Genomic DNA, 19,911 nt, shown 5'->3' on the forward strand with positions numbered 1-19,911 from the left:
CTTCATTGCCCTCTTACTCCACCAGTCTACCAGGAAATTTGAAATAAATTCCAATCTGGGAAGTTTGGCCCTCTTTAAATAGAAATGATGTTTTACTATGAAATCCCTGATGTGCCCTGACTACGCACGATGCTTAGCTGTAGGTATTCCTATACATTCAAGGGTTGTCCCTTGTAGAACTGGGGGTTAGGAGGGCTGATCTTGAAACTAGTGAGCAGTGAGTATGGCAGAGAACACTGGCCCCAGTGATTTTTTAAGTACTGATAATAATAAAAATAATAACATGGACAATAGCTGCTAACATTTGTTGAGAGCTTACTAGGTATCAGGTCCTAAGCTAACCACTTTTATAAGTATTTTTTCATATAATCTTCACCAGAACCCTGGAGAACATGTTCTGTTATTATCACCATTGTGCCAATGAGGAGAACGGAGCACAGTGAGTGACGCAGCTCACACAGCAGTGAGAGGCTCTTAAGAGCTGGGTTTCACTGATGCTTCAACAACCACAGGGCAGTTGTGAGTCCTGGGATTCCAGCTAGTGCTGGTACATCATGAAGAGCACCAGCGTGGCCTGAGCACCTGCACATAACCAGACAGGTGAACACAGGGTGGGCCAGAGTGGCCATAGCCAGAGCACGGTGATTGCAGGTGTCACAGAAAGGGTCGGGTCTGGGAGCAGAGAACAGAGTTGGAGGTATACAGCCACGCACAGTCCAAGTCAGTGAAAGCATTAAGTGATGGGGGATTTGAACCAAGGTGGGGCAATAAGAAGGATGGTCCATGGTGGTGATCGGAAGGGGAGGGACAGTGGCGGAAAGTTCAGGAAAGGAGGTGGTGACTTAGAGATGCCCAGTGGTGACCATGTTGGAGTCTGGAGGGAGGGGATTCGGTCGATGGGAGAGGCATCGGCAGATCTGGGCAAGGCCACAGCTCTGGGATTGTATTGGGTAATAGGGCTCAGCAACAAGGACAGGTCCAGTCAGCAACCGTGGGCCATTGTGTCCAGGTGAGATGAACAGAAAGGGTAGCTTAACACCATGGGAAGGGTGCTAAAGAGCCTTGGGTATCACCTAAGGAGGTTGGACTTCGTCCCATACACACCTGTGCTCTCTCTCACCTGGAAAGTTGTTGTAAACACACACGGCACCACAAGCTATGTGACATCATGTCTTCTTCCCGTTAATCTCTCAAAACCCCTAGTGTGGAAACAATCTTTTAGACCTAAGAGTGAGTGGATTCAAGGTTAACCCTAACAGAATGTCACTTTCACATTCTGACTTGCTTTCTTGAGCAGGAGAGTAAGAGATATAGATGCCCCTGGCATGTTCGCCTGACCCTGGGGATGCTGTGTGAATGTGCGTGCGTGCGGATATCAGTTCATATATCACAATCGGGAAAAGGTAGCAAATGGATCCCAGAGGCCACGGGGAGCTGGTGTGGGGAAGTGGGGCGGAGAGGTGGGCAGAGAATAACAGTGGTTTACTTGTAAGCCCTTCTATGACGTTTCTAGTTTAGTGTTTTGTTGTGTATGTGTGTATGTCTGTGTATTAGAAACTTGAAAAGACGTATTAAAGTTGACTATCAGGTAATCAGTCCCGTACTAAATGAAAAAGTGGGAGGGAGCACAGAGACAATCTGCTAACTTATTGTTGCTGGCAAGAAATCAAGGCAATTTAACTGGCAGATATAAGAATTTTTGAAAGAGAAAGAATAGTAGCCAGGGGTTATTTAATGTGAGCATAAAGAGGTTCATATAGCACTTGGAAATCATTATAACACCATGAGTGTTAGACTTTATTGGGCCAGTGGCGATGCTGAGACTTCCAGTCAAGATCCGAGTATCCCCACCACTCTCTGTTTAAGGGGGCAGGGAGCCAGGGAATATAATTTAGCAAGATTTTTATCAAAAGGAGCTAAAATCACAAGAGAAAGAAGGCATTGTTCTTATGTGCCTTTCCTTCATAGCACGTAAATGATAGTAAATTTTTTAGATTTTTCTAATTCGACCTGCCAAAATGCATGCTGTGTGAGGGCGGGAGCCACGTCTGTTTTGCTCACCCAGCTGCCCCAGGACGGAAATAACTTATATGGACTTTCTCTTTCCTCGAGCCACTTGAGACCCTTCGTCTGCTCGAGGCCAGGAAGGGCTCCAGGCCTGGTCCCAGGAGCAGACCCTGACCTTCCATGAAATGGGAGGAGGGAGGAGGCGTTCTTGCTCCCAGTAGAACAGCATTTCTTAGGCCTCTGAGATGCTCTTCACTGAGTCCCACATAAAACTGAGGAACTTAATCCGCTGCCATGATTCCTCAGCTCCATCTGGCTGCTGGAGTAATTGAAACTAGAAATGTCTGCTTTGATGGCTGCTGAAAAGAAAGCTTAAATTTTCGTGGAAAACCTCAGTACTGCCTCAAACCTTAAACGCTGGGTTTCTTGGGAAATTCGATTTCTGTTATCTCCAGTTTTCTAGACAGGGAACCTGAAAAAAGCTCTAAACAGATGCGGCAGCGGGAACTTCAGGACCCTCACAGCCTACACAGGTGCCAGGGAGTCCTCTGGGGGGTGGGAGGTGGGGGGCAGGGTGAAGGGGGATCTGGGCTTACCCAGAAATAAGGGGTCCTAGGCTCCCAGCATCAGCCACAGAGCTCAGACGGAGCAGAGCCTTGAACGTGGCCCAGCCTCAGGAGAGAGGGGGCCAGGGTGTCTCCACGCTCATGCCTCACTGTTCACAGAGGTCGGACTCAGGCCATCTGCACCGCAGTGTCACTGCCTGGACCACCCTCAGGAGGCTGGGCCTTAACTCCCCTCCACTCCTTCTCCCCTACCCCTTCCCCACCCCCTCCCTCTCTCTCTCTCTCCTCCTCTAGCCCTCCACCCTCAGTGACCCTTCACTTGCTCCCCTCCTCCTGGACTTCTCTCTCTCCTCTCCTCTCCTCTCCTCCCTCCCCCTGCACTGCCTCCTTCCTCCCTTCTGGCTTTGGGAGACCAATGCCTTATCCATTAGGCCACAGGGTGACTCTCCCTTCTCTCTTTGTCTCTTTCCTCACCCTCCTTCTCTCTCCTCTCTGACCCCTCTCCCTCCCTCCTTCCTTTCCCCTTCCTTCTCTCCCTCTGACTTCAAATAGATCAAATCGCTTTTTCTACTCTAAGAAAATCAAAGGTGGGTTCCCACCAGAGGCTCTTCTCAGTTCCACACACAATAAATAGCTACCCATTTCACCCCCTGGGTTAGAAAGAAGAGGCTATTCATGCCCAAAGACACCGATTTTTGAAGTATCAGAGGTATTTTAAACAAGCTGTCTCTGCACTGCTTTCCTTTCACATGCTAACGCATCTGCCCACTGGTGGCTTCTGACCCTGCCTTCCCCTCCTCCACCTGGAGAACAGAACTGCGAGCAAGCAAGCGGACTAAAGACTTGTTTACCAGGGGAGTTGAAGGGAAGACCCGAAAGCTCTAGGAATTGTGGCGTTCACAGGAAAGGCTCTGGGGGAGCTTGAGCCAGGTGTGGGCGGCCCTGAGCTGCTCCGCGCCAGTCGTCCCAGCCTGCCCCCACAACAGGCAGAGAGGCCCACTCTCTGGAGCAGAGGAAATTCAAGCTCCAAGCCCCTCAATCGCTCTGGCCCTTTTGAGGCCATGGGAAGAGACCCAGCATTGTGATCCCATGGTCCTGTGTTTTTGCAAGACTTGCAAGAGGAATATATTTTAACCACAGTTGGGTTTGATGACTGTTTCTTTCCACTACGGTTTCCCCTCAGTCGTACCTCTCCTCTGGTCAGTTGGCCCTGGAGTGGGCATTTGGGGGATCTGACAAGGGGAAGCTGAAGTGGGAATGCATTCAGTTCATATTTAGTAGTAGATCTAGTTTATACATGTGTGTGGTCCCCAGTCACTTCTGTGCGTGGGCAGGTCCCGGCTCGCCGTCCCAGGGCAGGAATGGTGTACAAGAATAGTGCCGCAAGGCTGAATCAAAGACGAATATGACCTGCAGCACTAGGCTTCAGAAGTCTGTGGGCAGTGGTAGAAAAGGCTTGAAATATACTGAGCCTAAAGCTAGTCTGTGGAAAATTCTTCCAGTCATGAGAGGTGTAAAATTCCAGGTGGAGGATTCTATTCTCGTGGGTGCTCCCCCAAAACAGAAATCAGGAATATATTCAGTGATGCCCTATATACACGGATAAGCACACCGCGCTGTGTTTATGGCAACTGCGTGACATGAAGGTGATCAGAAACCTTGTGTCTGCAGGGCATGGTGTCCGAGCAGTAGTACACCCAGCAAGCACGTTCTTAGAGGGAGGCGCGCTTTAGTGCTTCCCAGTTATCGATAACTTTGATCAATCTTGCTGGAGAAAAGCTTACCTCATCTTCCTATTCTCCCTTGTACAAAATCATTGCCTATGTAGAGGAAGTATTGAAGTATGCAGGCAAAACTTACAGAGGAGAAAGTTATTTTAGAAGTGTGGCAGGCAGTTAATTAATTTGAATATTATTTATTTTGTGGCTTTTGAGATGTCTGTTGCATTTGCCAGATTTTTAAATTATGAAATGTTTTGTAATTTATTGTTTCTTTCTCAAGAGTCTCTTCCAAACCTAATTTTGTAATTGTACTTTTGTATTAATTTTCTTAAAGAGAGCCCCCCAAATTGTTTAAGCCTTAGGCCCCACAAACCTGGATCATCTTTACTGGCCGCCTTGGTGAGCATCTGGACAAAGGATTGTTTTTTCTGTCTCCAGGAGACTGCTCCAGCCCAGGCCCCCATATTCCCAGGGCAGTTTGGTCAGTGAGTCCTGCAAGGGTAGCAGGTGGCCGTTCCTCCAGGATCTCTATTTTCAGGACTGTGGGGTCTTCTCTTTGAGGGCTCCTATCCCAGGTTCTCAGGCTCCTACTCTTATCAGGAAACAGCAGTGAGGAACAGCTGTTGGTGCTCAGTCTCACTAGCTGTGCTGAGGCCCAGCTGCACAAATTCTTATTCTGACATAAATCCATTTGAGGTTCTTTTGATTCAGGGAGAGGTAGGGTGGTTTTCTGCCAAACCTTTCCTCTGATGTGTATCATATTTGCTTCAGGCGTTCGGTCACACAAAACTGTCTCACCTCATCTGCAGCAAGGCCCTTAACCAGTTTTCTGATTTCCTTAACAGAGTTGGTGTGGACCCGGATGAAGATCTGAAGGAGGAGCCCACCTCACACCAGGCAAGTCAAAGAGGCCAATTCATAGAGTATAGAGATACAAGATGTTCTGTTCCACGGAATGTTCCATGCTTGTCCGGCACGTGGCCAAGGGGCTCAACCTGAAGGGGGCTGCCTCCACTGATAAAAACACATCCGATGACTAAAAATACCTGGGAACTCAGGGTATCAGTAACCTTTGCATCACCTTTAGAATGCTAAGAACTAGCACGCCCCTGCACCCTCTCTGTGGCAGCAGGAAGCTGGAAACTCTCCAGTGTGAAAGCAAGAGCATGGCTCTTGGAATGAGGTAGCCTGGAGTTCAAATCCCTGGCCCAGGACTTGCTAGTTTAGATAACCTCGGTGAAATGTATTCAAAGCATGTCCAGTGCATGTTGGGCACACAACAAATGGACCTGTTTCTCCCACGTGGCCTCTCGTTAAGCAGGTCTAGGTGTATAGAAATATTGAAATATTGAAACTTTGCAAAAGCACAGCAAAACTGTCTAGGTGATCCATTCCTAACTGAGTTGTGGAACGGTTATCTGCAGAGACCTGAAAATCCTCGGGGAAATTTGTTCAGAACAATGTGCTGTTCCCTCGAGTATGGCAAGTGTATTCTCCAAACTCTGAACTCGAACCTGACGTCCCAGTAGAATCTGCCATTGGCAATTTTGCATCAGCCGTTTTTAACTCAGTACTTAAAACAAACAATTGTGTGGAAATGTTGCCCCTTTTGTTGAAATGGTAAGTGGATAGACACGATAGAAAAATACCACAAATAAGTGATGTTGCTTCATGACTCGTGTTATGATCAGACCTGGATCTGAAGAGGATCCACCTCTCTTTTATTCTGCGATTTTTTTCCTATAATGCCATCAGTGAGGTGCAGCTGGTTAGTGCTGCTGGGCAAAATGTGGCTACTTTCCCGGTTTACACAGACAGAAAGAAGGATCCTGTGCTCTATAGAAAGGGCTGGAAAATTAAGTTGGTGATGATCCTGGCTTGTTGTATGGTCATTTTTTTTTTTTTTTTTTTTGTAACATGTGTTTCAAGGCTGGTGCTGTTTTCACAGACTCATAGCCTGGGAAACACACCTACCCGCAGGAGTGAGCACAGCAGGGTGCCAGCACTCGGGATTGGGGCCAGCTCCGTGACCTTAGGAAGGCGATCAAAGCCCATCTCCTTATCCTAGTGGGCTGTAATGAGTAGTTAGTAAGGTCTGCTGGTGGCTGATTTTTGAAAAGCATTTTCATCTCATATAGGTCAACTAATCCATTCTCCTACCTTCAAGCAAAACTTTTATCTAAATTCTATCTTTCTCTTCTATCTTTTTCTTTAAAAGAAAGGAGATAGAATAAGAAAATTCATCAAAGAAAATTCTTCATCTTTCTCTAGCTGCCTAATATTTTGAAATCACATATAATTATTGGGAAGATCACCTACTAGCCTAAATCTTTCCCTTTACAATTTAAACATTTCATTTCAGCTCATTCACGCCATTGTTAATTCAGTAATAGCTCCTACCTGAAGATACTTAAACCGGTAGGAAGTATTTCTCTGTTAGAGAAATGAGATGGTGCAACTAGGTACAGTGAAAACTACACTGTATTTGGATCTTGGACAGATTTTTTATGTCTTTGAGTCTCAGTTTTCCTATCTGTAAAATGTGGATGATAATAATGTCTACTTCTCCAGGTTGGTATGACAATCAAGTGAAATTATATTTATGAAAACTAGGTAACTTAATCATTTTAGTTAAACCCATCTCATCTTATGAAGGACTTGTGGCAGTTTATATGTGTAATAAAATAATAGTAAAATATTTTATGAGGCCAATTCATAGAGTATAGAGATACAAGATGTTCTGTTCCATGGAATGTTCCATGCTTGTCCAGCATTGGATTTTAAAATTCAATAAATAATATTAATCAGAGCAAAAAGGCAAAACCAGAGGAGTAAAAAGATTCATGAATGAGCAGACAGACCATAAGGTCCTATATACCTGCTTAGTCAAACCACAAGTAAGGTTTGGTAGCCAACAGGGAAAGGAAGAAAAAATAATCAACCATATACTAAAATATTATCATTAGAGGGAAAAATGATACTCTCTCCTCAAGCAGGACAAAACTTCACAGCCCGCTGTTTTAAAAGAAATTTCTCACTTGGGGCTCCCTGTACAGGACACATAAAGAGCTTATCCAAATGTTAGCTAACTAACCTTATTATAAATTACACTGTTCCTAGTGAACTCTTGCTGCTTAAAAATAATTTTGTCTTGAAGAGGTGTCCTGGCAGGGTTCTTATTCACAGTAACTTTTGACTACTGAGGTAGGTAACATCTCAGAAAGGGATTTTCTCCAAACCTTGCAATAATTCTTATCTTCAGTGTCAAGTCTAGGAAACAGTGGGATGGAGCTAGAAATAAAAGAAACCACCATTGTCCCTGCAGCTGCCACCTGTCCTGGACAGTATTTTTGGTACTTTCCAAACCAGTGTCAAGAACCTTGATGCCCTCGTTTTGCCTGACAGCTCTTCACTTATTATCAGCATCTGTTGCTCTGTTGGACTGAAGCGCATAAACTCTAATTCTTAGGAGGATTGCATGTTTCCACTCGGTTTGCATTTATTAAGTCAGGTTCACGTTACCAAATACAATGATTTTCACACTGGTCAACTTTTAAAAAAAGAAGACTATTTTTACCAGAAGCTAAAAATTTTACAGTTATGGCAATTACTGATCGTACACTCTCAAAATCAATAATAAATGGGTTATTATATTTTTTGAGGAACCTCCTCTTTGTTCGTGGAGAGTAAAACAACCTTTGGGAAATATGAATGTCTTGCTGTGACCGACTAGCAATGCCACAATCTTCCTTCTCGCCTTGTAACAACTTTAGAGTGTGAGTGATATTACGCTCTTGCTTGTACCAGACCCAGAAGCTCCAGGAAGTAGGTTCCACATGCAGTTATTAAAGTCTAAATATACTCTCTATGCAAATGGGCTTCTTCGAGAAATAGTACAGTGGTGGATTTTATGTCTCTTAAATTTAAAACAAAAACAAACAAAGCAAAAAACCTCTGAGATTCCCCCCAACCCCAACCATAGGAAGTTTTCCTTGTAACTGATTCTGTGTCCTTGAGAGCACAGCAATGCAGAGAAGTTAAGAATCGCTGGAGCCCCACACTCGCCTTAATCTTTTCATAGAAATTCCTGCTGCCCAGGAAGGGCTGCCACTATTGCTTCTCTTTTTCCCTTTTCTGCCATTTTTCTCATGATCATCCTAATATTTGTTGAGTACAGACTATTGTTAACACTTCTAAGCACCTTACCTATAGTAACTCAATTTCCAGGATAACCCTGGGAGTCAGTTCTAATATTATCCCCATATTACATATAAGAAAACTGTACACAAATGAGTTAAATAGCTTGCCCAAGGATACATAGTGGGAAGAGGTAGAGTGTTAACCCAGACAATCTGGTTCCAGAACTTCCACTCTTAGATGGTGTGATTCATGCGTGCATTCATTCATCCATACAACCCACCATGTCAGACACGAGTCTAGGTGGGAAGAAGATGCAGCCATTAGCAGTTCCACGTTTTCACCCTCACAGAGCTTATACTCTAATGGGGGACACCGATAAGAAAAAAGGTAAACAGCTACATGAGTTCAGGTAATGATAGGAGTAAAGCCCGTAAGAAGGTGGGGGACAACGGAGAAGAGGCTAGTGCCTCATCAGGGCTGGCCTCTCTGAGGAAGTGGCATTTGAGATTAGAGGTCTGAATGGGATGTGCAGAAGTGAGCCATGCGAGATCTGGAGAAAGAAACAGTCCAGAAAGAGGCCACTGCAAGGATGAAGGCCATGGAGTCGCAGTGGGTTATGGTGCGCTCCATGAGGAGCAGGAAGGCCAGTGTGGCCGTGGCTTGGTGAGCAAGGTGGGAGCAGATGGACATGAACTGGCAGAGACAGAGAGGGGCCAGATCATTGGCCATGGTGATGAGTTTGATTTGATTCTGCAGGCAATGGAGGTATAAAAACTCTTCCAGGTTTGGAGCTTGGAAGTAATGGAATTAACCCTTTTTAAGAACCCATCTTTCTCTCATCTCTACTCTGCCCACTGTTACAATGAGGTTAACTTTCATCTTTTCTAACATTTTTATTTTTTAACACTGTGCGTGCTTCTCTGTGTGCTCTCTGAATGCTAACTTCCTTTTTTTTTTTTTTTTTTGCTTCCCATAGTTTCTTCACTGAAATTCTGTCTTTGGTTGTTGCTTGTGTGTAAGCTGTGTGGATCAGTTCTGGTCACTGCAGCTCAAGAAAGTCAGAGCAAAGCTGAGAAAGGTCCAGAGAAGGGCAACTTCAATAACTTAGCAGGGGGAGATTAAAAGGATTACTATTTCTCCTGCAGAAAGATTAGCACTAAGAAGGAATACAATGATGTGTCTATAAAAATATGAAGAGTGTGAGTAAGGTGAACAAAGACTTGTTGGCCAATTCCCAGAAAGCCATAACCTGGAATACCCCTGAAGCCTGAAAGAGCTTGTTTGGGGAAGAATAAAAGGATTTGTTCTTCTGCACAATTGATACTTATTACTCATGGTCATCTAGAGTTGCAAGGGCTGGAAATATAAGGAGATTCAGGAGGAAAAGAGATTAATTAGCAGATGGTGGGGTCCTCTCATCATTAAATAAAAAATAATTTTTCCCTGTGAATATTTTTAAATATCCTAATAAACTTATAGAAAATAGGATATTAATATATATATATGTATATATATATACATATATGTATACATAGATATATGTATACCGAGATTTAACAATTATCAACATTTTTCCAAACTGGCCCTTGCTGTTGGAGTTGATCTCATAGAATATAAATTCCATACTACACCTCCACAAATATTTCAGAAATAGAATACTAAGCTCTATAAAATTGACCTGACCCAGATGAGGGGTTTTTATGTTGCATTATAACTAGTAGTATTTTGAGAAAAAGAAAAGGCACTTTTCAGAGCAAATATCTTGGGTGTTCCCTTGGTAATATTAACTTTATTTTGGTTATCATTGTTTATGTTTTATATATGCAAAAGTATATTTCCTCGCACTAATTCTTTACTGCTTAGGACTAAATCCCATATATTTATCTTACCTATACATTCTATCATTGCATGCTCTAGAAAGCAGGAATGATCATGAGAAAGAGGAAGTGGAAGAAGATGGCAGCCACAATTTAGTGAGCACTTTTTATATAGTAGGTGGCATGTGTATAACCACGTTTCTTTACCTTGATCAGTCAAGACATCTCTTATAACCCCCATTTTAAATATTATGAAATTGAAATTCAAAGAATTAAAGGAACTTTCCCAAGACAAAAACAACAAATTCCAGACACTTCAGCAACACCCAAACTCCAATCTCTAGTTCCTCAACTCAGTGAGGCAACTGCTCTCTGCTTGGACTGTTCTCTGCTTGGACTCTACCTTCTTGCACTGTAATTGGAATAGGGCCTCTAGGCAGAAAGTCAAGGAGAATAGAGGCTCACGTCATTCATTTTCCTTCTCTCGTGAATCACAGCCCTTTGCCGCCAGTTACCTAATACCTGAATTACATACTTTGGAAGTAGTTTTGTAGGGGCAATCATTGTTTTGTTTTGTTTTCAGACAAATGCATAATACTATATATTGGAATCACAAGTCTCAATGTGAGACTCTTATCTTTGCTGTGATGTTTGTGGTTGGGCACTGTCACTAGGGAACGTCAGGAGTTAGGATCTTTTTATTCCAAGGTGCATTTTCCATTAGGATGTGTGTATGTGGGTGTAAGTGTGTACATGTGTGTCTACATGTATATAAAGGAGTTAGCATACTAACTAAACTGTGATATAAATAAGGCATTAATTAAGGATACTGTGAATTAAGTATAGTGAGATGATGTGAACTTTCTTCTGCCTGTAAATTGGTCCATCATCTTATGTCTTGCAATCAATCTGAAATCCATAACATGGTATACCGGACCTAGGATAAGTTTTGGTATACTTTTAAGGGGGGAATATATCTTCTACACTACGTATTAGCTTTCTATTCATAGCCAATTATCCCAAAAATTAGTGGCTTAAAACAACATTTATTATCTCACAGTTCCTATGGGTCAGGAATTTGAAAGCGACTTAGCTGACTGTTTCTGACTCAAGGTCTCTCGTGAAGTTGCAATCAGAACATCAGTCAAGCCATCTGAAGGCTTGACTAGGGCTGGGGGATCCACTTCCATATTGGCAAAATGCCACCAGTGCATCGCTGACTATTGGCAGGAAGACTCAGGTCCTCACCACATGTATCTCTTCATACAGCTGCTTGAGTGTCCTCACAATATGGCCACTGACTTCCCTCAATTGGTCCAAGACAGACAGCAAGGAGGAAGCCACATGCCTCCTTATGACCTTGTCTTGGATATGACACATCCCTTCTGCCCCGTTCTGTGAATTAAAAATAAGTCACTAAGTACAATCCACACTCAAAAGGAAGGAAAATTAGGCTCCATTTTTAAAATAAAAAGTGCCAAAGAATTTGTAGATACACATTTTTAAACCACTGCAATATCATATTATATTTACCTGAACAAAATAATTTATTTTCCCCTGGATTAACTTGAATCTCCTATACAGATAAGTTATTTGAGCAGGCCTTTTCTTTGTAGCTAAACCATGAGGTTAGCCCATCTGGTAGTTTGTCTATGTCTACATGTCATCTTAACAGTTTTATCCATCCTTGACTAGTTCTTTCCTTCATTTTCTTCTCCCTAAGCATGTATTTTCTGACTCTACCTTCTTGAGAACATTGATGAAGTTATCATGGCACAGGGAAGGTGAGCGTATTTGTATAAAGTAGTTTCTATGTGGAAGCTAAGAATTAATGATTTACCTTTTAAAATGTAAATTTGAAAAAATTTCTTATTGACCTTCAATTATATTATGCCCTTTCTTCAAAATCCAGACATTTTTCCCTTTAGGGGCACAGAATCTGGTCCTCTCCTTGGAAATGAGAAAATCAAAGCAATAAACTTGAAGTTATTACATAAATAAATTTCAAACTGTGGGGAAATGGTAGGGCAAAAGTACGGCTATCAAATTCTATTCACATGTACCACTTGAAAAAATGCTCTGGAACCCGTAAGGAGCTCTACAGGTTTGTTATGATAATTATTTGTCTTTATTATCATTCTGTGCAACTTCTCCTGACATTAATATTGAATATGAAATCTCAAGAAGTAGAAAGGAAAATCTCTCTCTCTTAATCCATTGAATCCCCCTGAAATGAGAAGCAATCCCACATGATTATCCCAGAGCAGAGTTCATCCAGTTCCCTTAACAGAGGCCCCACATTTGAATATTGATAGAGGAGTGTATTTGCATTTACTTAGTTCTTTTTCATTAAGGTTAATACAACAAACAGTCCCTTCTTGCTTCAGTGTCTGGTTTGCACAGATTTCTGGCCTGAGGCTTTTGTTTTCTCTCAGGGGTCCAAATAAGCATAAAACTAAGAGTACCTTCCCAATTTTCCTATTGTTCCCTCTCTGGGGTTGTGCTAAGGGTGAGGGGGGTCACTTAAAATATAAGGACTCACTCCCTGCTGTGCTCAGTCACTTCCCAACCCCCGGTCTATTCCTTTGTTTAAGGAGGAAAAAGAAAGATATCAAATGTCCCAGTCACTTCTACCTTTTCCCAGAAATAGAAGCTAATAAAGGAACCAGAAATTGCACATATATCAAACGCTCTGTTTCTTAGAAGTATCAAGGGCAAATAGAAGTTAAGATTCAATGCTCTTGAATCTCCAGTTCCCATTTACAGTGTGAAACATGAGGCTCAGAGTTGATAAGTGTATTGTTATTAAATGGTAAACGGTAGAGAGTCAGAACTCAAATCTTGGTTTTCAGTTTCTGAATCCTCTGTGTGTTCCAACATGCACACCACTTCCCCTCTGGGATAAAGAACCCAAAAGAAAAGAAATACTGCTAGTGACAAAGAAAATACCATCAAGTTCCAGATTCTGCTTCTAATGATTGCTCACAGCCATTGTCCTTGGGTGTGAGTTGATCTCTGCTTCAGAATAATCTAGGTAAATTAATGCTACCTGCTGTCCTCTGCCCATCTGGACCCTCCCAGAGGCTTGCCCTCTGAGCTGCCTCATCAGATACCTTCCCTGTTCCAGGGTGAATGCAAAGGCTGGCCTTCCCTTGGCACATTTATCTTCAACCCCCAGTGAACAAGCAGAGCACACAGTAGACTAACTCATTTATTGCTACTCATTTATTGATGGCCTTTCATAACCGAGTTATTAAGTCATCAATAACTTCAGAGAAATAAATGAACGGATCCAGAACTGGGCCAACAGATATTTAAGATACCCACTGAAAATTTTATCTAGGATCAGCAGAAAAGTCAATGCCGGGTCATCAGTGGCATTTCCCTCACAAAACATGGTCTGTGTTTTATTCTAATTAAAACCCGGTCTGTTTCTTTACAAACTAGTAAAATGAATAATATCTCCAGTCTCCCAAGTAAAATAAAGTTTGAAAAAATGGTTACATTTGTTAACATTTTCCCAAAGTACTACCTAATATGTGTTGTTCTTATCAGCTGTCAAAAAAATACCTCTGAAAATTTTGCCAGAAATAGAGTATAAGATCTTTCACGAGTGCTTGTGAGTTCTGGTATATTCCCCCCAGGAAATAAAATAAAAAAGATCAGGAAAGGGGAAAGAAGGGCAGAGAATGTTTCTAAGACCTTGGAAAATCCTTGAAACCCATATCTAGGAGTCTGGAGAAATTCCTAATACAGACGTTAAGTTTCTATAGGGACATTTTTCACAGCCCTCAGCACTTTACTCAGCTGGTGGGAGCCATGCTTTCCATTACGTTTTGGGGTGTGGGTAACTGCTCTGTCTCAACCTACAGGATCACCCCAGAATCCTGACCTTATCTCCCTGTTCAGATATTTCTTTTCCTTAGTTTGCTCCCCACTTACACCTGGGGGCCCCATCTAGATGAGAGGAATCTTGGCTGCTGAGGGGTCACAAACATGCTTGGAAGCCTCTCTGTGCCTCAGTTTCCCCATCTGTCAAATAGGAATAATAATAGAACATACTTCATCAAATTGTTATAATTATTAGAAAAGTTAATACATGAAAAGCACTTAGAATAGTATTTGGCACATGGTGAGTGTTCAAGAAGTGTCAGCTGTTATTGTTGTTCTTGTCATTAATAAAAAATACAATGTTTTCCATAAGATTAGGACCTTGGAGTCCAGCCAGTCCAATTTCCTCAATTCATTTTGCAGGCAAGCTAACTGCAGCCCAGTAACTTATCATACAATGTCTGTGCTTTCCAGAGTTTAAAGACTAAGTGAGATAACTCACAGAAAAAAACATCATCTTTGGAGTCCTGCAGTCTTAACTTTCAAATTCCAGCGCTGTCGCTTGCTAGCCCGAGACTTTGGGCTAACTCTCTTCCCTTCTCTGGGCCTCTCTAGGTCCTCATCTGTAAACTAGGTATAACATGACCACCTTGCTAGAGTGTTTCGAAAACTGAAAAGTAATGACTGAAAAAGTTGACGACGGTGACTAGCGTGCTGCCGAGGAATCAACGAGCATTCAGTAGCTGGGGACTGTTGTTCTCAGCGTCATTCAGCGGGGCAGAGAGGGTGCTGGACCCCCAGGCCCCTGACTGCCAGCCAAGCTCACCACCACACAGCCCACAGTTACTTAAAAACAAACAACCAAACCAAACACATGAATTTGCTTACACTACTTTCTCTCCTTTTTCTTCAATAACTATCTTGTCATCGGTAGATGTTATCAGCTATCAAAAATTACCTGTGCCTGCTGATGGATAAGACTTTGTAAGCCCTTTGTTGTTCTTCGAAAAAGAAAAGGAAAAAGGGAGAGAGAAGCAACTCCCCACAGTTGGCCCAAGGTTTTTCTAACTTGCTTGGTTTGGGGTGAGCAGTTTTATTCTACCAGCCGAACCCTAACCAGCTGTGCCTGTTAGAGAGATGGTGACTCAGAAACAACTTGCAGATGTTATAAAATAATAAGAAAACCCTGTGTGTAGCAGTGATCTTGCAAACCTGACACCTTTGTTGGGGTAGAAATGGCAGGAGTCGGTTCAGGGAAGGACAGAAATTGAACTGACACTCTGGTTTCCTTTTTGGACGAATATGATGAATAATTTCTAACTCGAGATAACAAGGCATGGCACTCAGGTCTATCAGAAAACAGATTTTTAAAACTTAATGTCCATGGGGGCGCCTGGGTGGCTCAGTTAGTTAAGCGTCTGCCTTCGGCTCAGGTCATGATCCCAGGGTCCTGGAATCGAGCCCCGCATCAGGCTCCCTGCTCAGCGGGAAGCCTGCTTCTCCCTCTCCCACTCCCCCTGCTTGTGTTCCCTCTCTCGCTGTGTCTCTCTCTCTGTCAAATAAATAAATAAAATCTTAAAAAAAAAAAAAAAGTTAAGGGATGGAGAAAAACATGCCATGCTACCCATAATCAAAAGAATGCTAGAGTAGCAATGTTAATTTCAGGACTCCAAAGATGATGTTTTTTTCTGTGAGTTACCTCACTTAGTCTTTAAACTCTGGAAAGCACAGACATTGTATGATAAGTTACTGGGCTGCAGTTAGCTTGCCTGCAAAATGAATTGAGGAAATTGGGACTGGCTGGACTCCAAGGTCCTAATCTTATGGAAAACATTGTATTTTTTATTAATGACAAGAACAACAATAACAGCTGACACTTCTTGAACACTCACCATGTGCCAAATACTATTCTAAGTGCTTTTCATGTATTAACTTTTCTAATAATTATAACAATTTGATGAAGTATGTTCTATTATTATTCCTATTTGACAGATGGGGAAACTGAGGCACAGAGAGGCTTCCAAGCATGTTTGTGACCCCTCAGCAGCCAAGATTCCTCTCATCTAGATGGAACCATAGACCTGCAGTGAGGGCACAAAGATTATAGGCTATTTTGAGCAGATGGGGGTGAAGGGGTGCTCTCCTGAGCTAGAAGGAATGGTCTGGTAGTTAAGATAAAAAACAAGTCAAATGTATTAGATTTGTCCACAGTCAGCCATGGTGATCTTCTTGCTGGTCATGCCGTTCCAGGACCCAAACCCATCCACACTTCCACAATATTCATGCCCTCTTTCACCTTGCCAAAGACCACATGCCAACCAGCCAACCACTCCATCTTGGCTGTGCAGATGAGGAACTGGGAACTGTTTGTGTTGGGTCCAGCATTTGTCACGGACAAGATGCCAGGACCCGTGTGCTTCAGGATGAGATCCTCATCATCAACTTTGTCCCTGTAGATGGACTTACCCCCAGTGCCATTATGGTGTGGGAAGTCACCACCCTGGCACAGAAATCCTGGAATAATCCTGTGGAAGCAGGAACCTTTATAACCAAATCCTTCCTCCCCAGTGTTCAGAGCACGAAAGTTCTCCACTGTCTTTGACACTTTGTCTGCAAACAGCTCGAAGGAGACAGGGCTCAAAGGCTTGCTGTCTGTAATGGTGTCAAAGAACGCAGTGGGGTTGGCCATGGTTGTCGACGCAGGAGGCTCTGGGGCGGTGGTGTCAGCAAGGCCGAATGCTTTCTCTTCTTAATTCCTTATCTTCCTCCCATTTTGGCCCTTTTGGGAAAAAAAAAATAGAAAAACACATTCAGTTATTATAGGCTTTCTATAAGGAATATCTATTTCAAAACTCTTAAAAGGAGAAAGATATCAAAAATTAACCATAGCCTTCAGTAGTGATCAAAAAGAAAATGAATGAAAACTAGCTTAACAATTATTAGACTGTTATCATCCCTTTAGACTTGACCTTTTGGTAAGTCGTAAATAAATACCATCCAAATTTGACAGAAGTAAACAGCAAAAATCATGCAACAGCGATATGACAGAAATATCACTTTTATTGATGTCAAAAAGTGGCATTTCATAGCTGTTTAATAAAATAGGGATTATGAAGAAAAGTAAATGTTGAATTATGCCACAAGAGTTTCATCCACATGGCAAGATGTATGAGCTAATTTGCTTGGCAGCTGCTTCGCCATTTAGATAAAAATGCCTACAACCTAGAAAGTTTTTTTTAATGTGGTTAAATTTAATTTGGTTTGACATGTATTTTTATAGTGAAAATATGTGAATATATTCTATATTAATGTTGATAGCATATATCAATATTTTGTATTGATTATTTACCTGGTACCTTTTCCTATTGTCTTTCTCCAGGAAGCAAATAACTTGGATAAAAACACAACCAAAACAGAGAGTGCTTGGCTCTTCAGAATGTGGTACAGCTTTGACCACAAGTATCCTTTGATAATGATGATCTTCCAGATCCTGCTGCCTGGCAGAGATTAACTTCAAGCACTTAGTCATTGAGGTGCATGCTCCTGCTCTTCAAGAAACACAGAAAGGTAAAGTGAATTCATGACCAAATTTATCAAAAAAAAAAAAATTAAAAAGCTGTGCAGTCCATACTTAAGTGTTACAAAGAGCTAAAGTGAAATCTCTCAGGGTCAAATGAACTGGGTGTATTCACGGCAATCTAACATTTCCTAAATGCCAGATGATAAAATCTTACAGTCCTGAGGACCTGATCTATTTTACTAATTTTACTATTCTTCCCTTTGCAAAGATTTTACTTCTGGTCAAGTTGGCCAAGGTAACTGGACAAAAATCCTTCACCCTTCTCCCAGAAACCCATGTGTGTGCTCTTGTTTCATGCTGTAAAAAAAAAATGGAGTGGGGCTGAGGGCAAAGGGAATGAATGTTCTGAAAAGAAGAATGAGTCTGATCACCGCATTACAAAATAACATTACCTTGTTTTCCAGGCAGATTTGAGTAAGCTCTTCCTACTGAAGGCCAATTTTAAAATTCTACCAATCAGGGTAAACACAGTTGCTCAGATATACCTTGCCATGTGACTGACAGGGCTGAGAAGTCAGGCCTGAAGGCCTCTGCCATTGTGAGGGGCAGTAAACGGTCCATCTCTAATCCCAAGCAAAAGCGCCATGGAAGAAAGGAAAGAACTGCTCTGAAAATTGAATGTGTTGGGTCTTTGTAGTTGGTTTTCCACACTCACAAATCCTCTTCCTTTCAGGGAGAAAATGTCAGTCACTGGGTGATTTTAAAGTGCCTAAGCAATGATTAAAACCACAACAGATCAGTGGGAGAGGAAGAAGAATTAAGAACAGCGAAAAGAAATTCAATGAATAAGGTGAAGAAGAGATAAAATGGAAAGGGGAGAGGAGACAAGAGAAATACAGGAAATTCACAGTAGGAAGGAAAGGAAGGCAAATTGGAGGAAGGGCTATGTAAGAAAAAAAAATTAAGTAAGAATGAAGAGAAGCCAGTTGAAGACTGCAGAGATAAGCCAAAGTAAAACAGGTGAGAATTTAAAGAGCAATTCTGCAGAAGTACAGCATTCCAAGAATTACAAAATGGACATGTGGAAGGTAGAGGGTTTTTGAGGCTACAGCTTTGTTTGTCCACAGCTCCACTCTCAGAGACCTTGCCTTGCTCAGTCTTGAGCCTTTACAGACAGTGTAGGTTTCCACCACCTTAAAAGCACTCCCTCTTGGCCATTAACTACCTCTTGGAGGTTCTGGTGTCACATTAACTACCCATAGCCTTCCTGGTCTCTCTAAGGGAAGCTGGTTCTTAGCAGGTTATGCTGGTTTATGTTCCAGGTGGATTTCTCATCTGAAAACACAATTTTCCACTGCCATTGCTTAAAGTATCTAATAACCAAATTTTAGGAAGTTAGAAAAAACTGACTGAAGAGTACACAAAAGGCTGCTTGATTATGAAAGATATACAGTAAGAAACTGTCTTTTTGGGTTCCTGAACCCAATTTTCAAGTTCCCAAGATTGTTACTTGTGTGTCTGACCCACTGGCTACAGATTGGAGGTTCTCATGACTTCCTCTTTGGGTTCAATTCATCTACTAGAGCGGCTCACAGAACTCAGTTTTACTTACTAGATCAACAGTTTATTATAAAAGGGTAAGAGATGCACAGGATAAGGTATGTGGGAAAAGTCACCTAGCTTTCATGCCCTCTCAAAGTGCACCACTCTCCCCAAATTCCATATGTTCACGAACCGGAAAGTTCTCTGAACCCTGTCCTTTGGGGTTGTTATGGAGGCTTCATTATATAGGCATGATTGATTAAGTAATTGACCAGTGGTGATTGAACTCCATCTCTAGCCCCTCTCCCTTCCCAGAGGAGGACAGGAGGGGTGAAATGAAATTTCCAGCCCTCAAATCACAGGTTGGTCCTCCTGGCAAGCAGCCCTTATCCTTAGGTAGGGTCCAAAGGCCACTTCATTAACATAACAAAGGATACCTCTGTTGCTCTCATCACTTCCGAAATTCTGAGGTTTTTAGGAGCTCTGTGAAAGACCAAATCTATATGTCTTATTATAAATCATAATAACATAAAATAGTAAATCAGAAATGAGATGAAAAATGTTTTTGCTCAAACTCTGACAATGCTGTGAGGAATGCTTTACAAGGAAGAAAGAGAGTAAAAGTGGAAAAAATAACTTGGAGGCCAAAAAGGAAAATGGAAACTCACCCAAATTTTTAGCTTAGAGCAGTGACACTAAATTCAAATGATGTCATAGTTTTTGTCTCACTTTTCACCAGGGGTTTATTTCCATACGATTATGGACAG

The 19,911-nt window shown here is 42.1% G+C and overlaps 2 protein-coding genes across 2 annotated transcripts in view; one reads left to right on the top strand and one right to left on the bottom strand.

Annotated features, from left to right (window-relative positions):
* Positions 1–19,911, top strand: part of SLC9A9 (solute carrier family 9 member A9) — a 554,145-nt gene that overhangs the window by 432,982 nt on the left and 101,252 nt on the right. Inside the window, exons 13-14 of the mRNA XM_021678860.1 lie at positions 5,140–5,191; positions 17,462–17,541. Of these exons, the coding sequence (XP_021534535.1) occupies positions 5,140–5,191; positions 17,462–17,541 (132 nt within the window). The remainder of the gene's footprint in view (positions 1–5,139; positions 5,192–17,461; positions 17,542–19,911) is intronic.
* LOC110570817 (peptidyl-prolyl cis-trans isomerase A-like) lies at positions 16,319–16,771 on the bottom strand. Its single transcript, XM_044920327.1, has one exon. The coding sequence runs from the start codon at positions 16,769–16,771 to the stop codon at positions 16,319–16,321; it is 453 nt and encodes a 150-aa protein (XP_044776262.1).

This window comes from Neomonachus schauinslandi, chromosome 1 (assembly GCF_002201575.2).
Source record: "Neomonachus schauinslandi chromosome 1, ASM220157v2, whole genome shotgun sequence".
Lineage (NCBI taxonomy): Eukaryota > Metazoa > Chordata > Mammalia > Carnivora > Phocidae > Neomonachus > Neomonachus schauinslandi.

What these genes read in the sequence shown, in the direction of transcription:
- LOC110570817 (XM_044920327.1), bottom strand. Translation starts at nt 16,771, where the DNA reads ATGGCCAACCCCACTGCGTTCTTTGACACCATTACAGACAGCAAGCCT.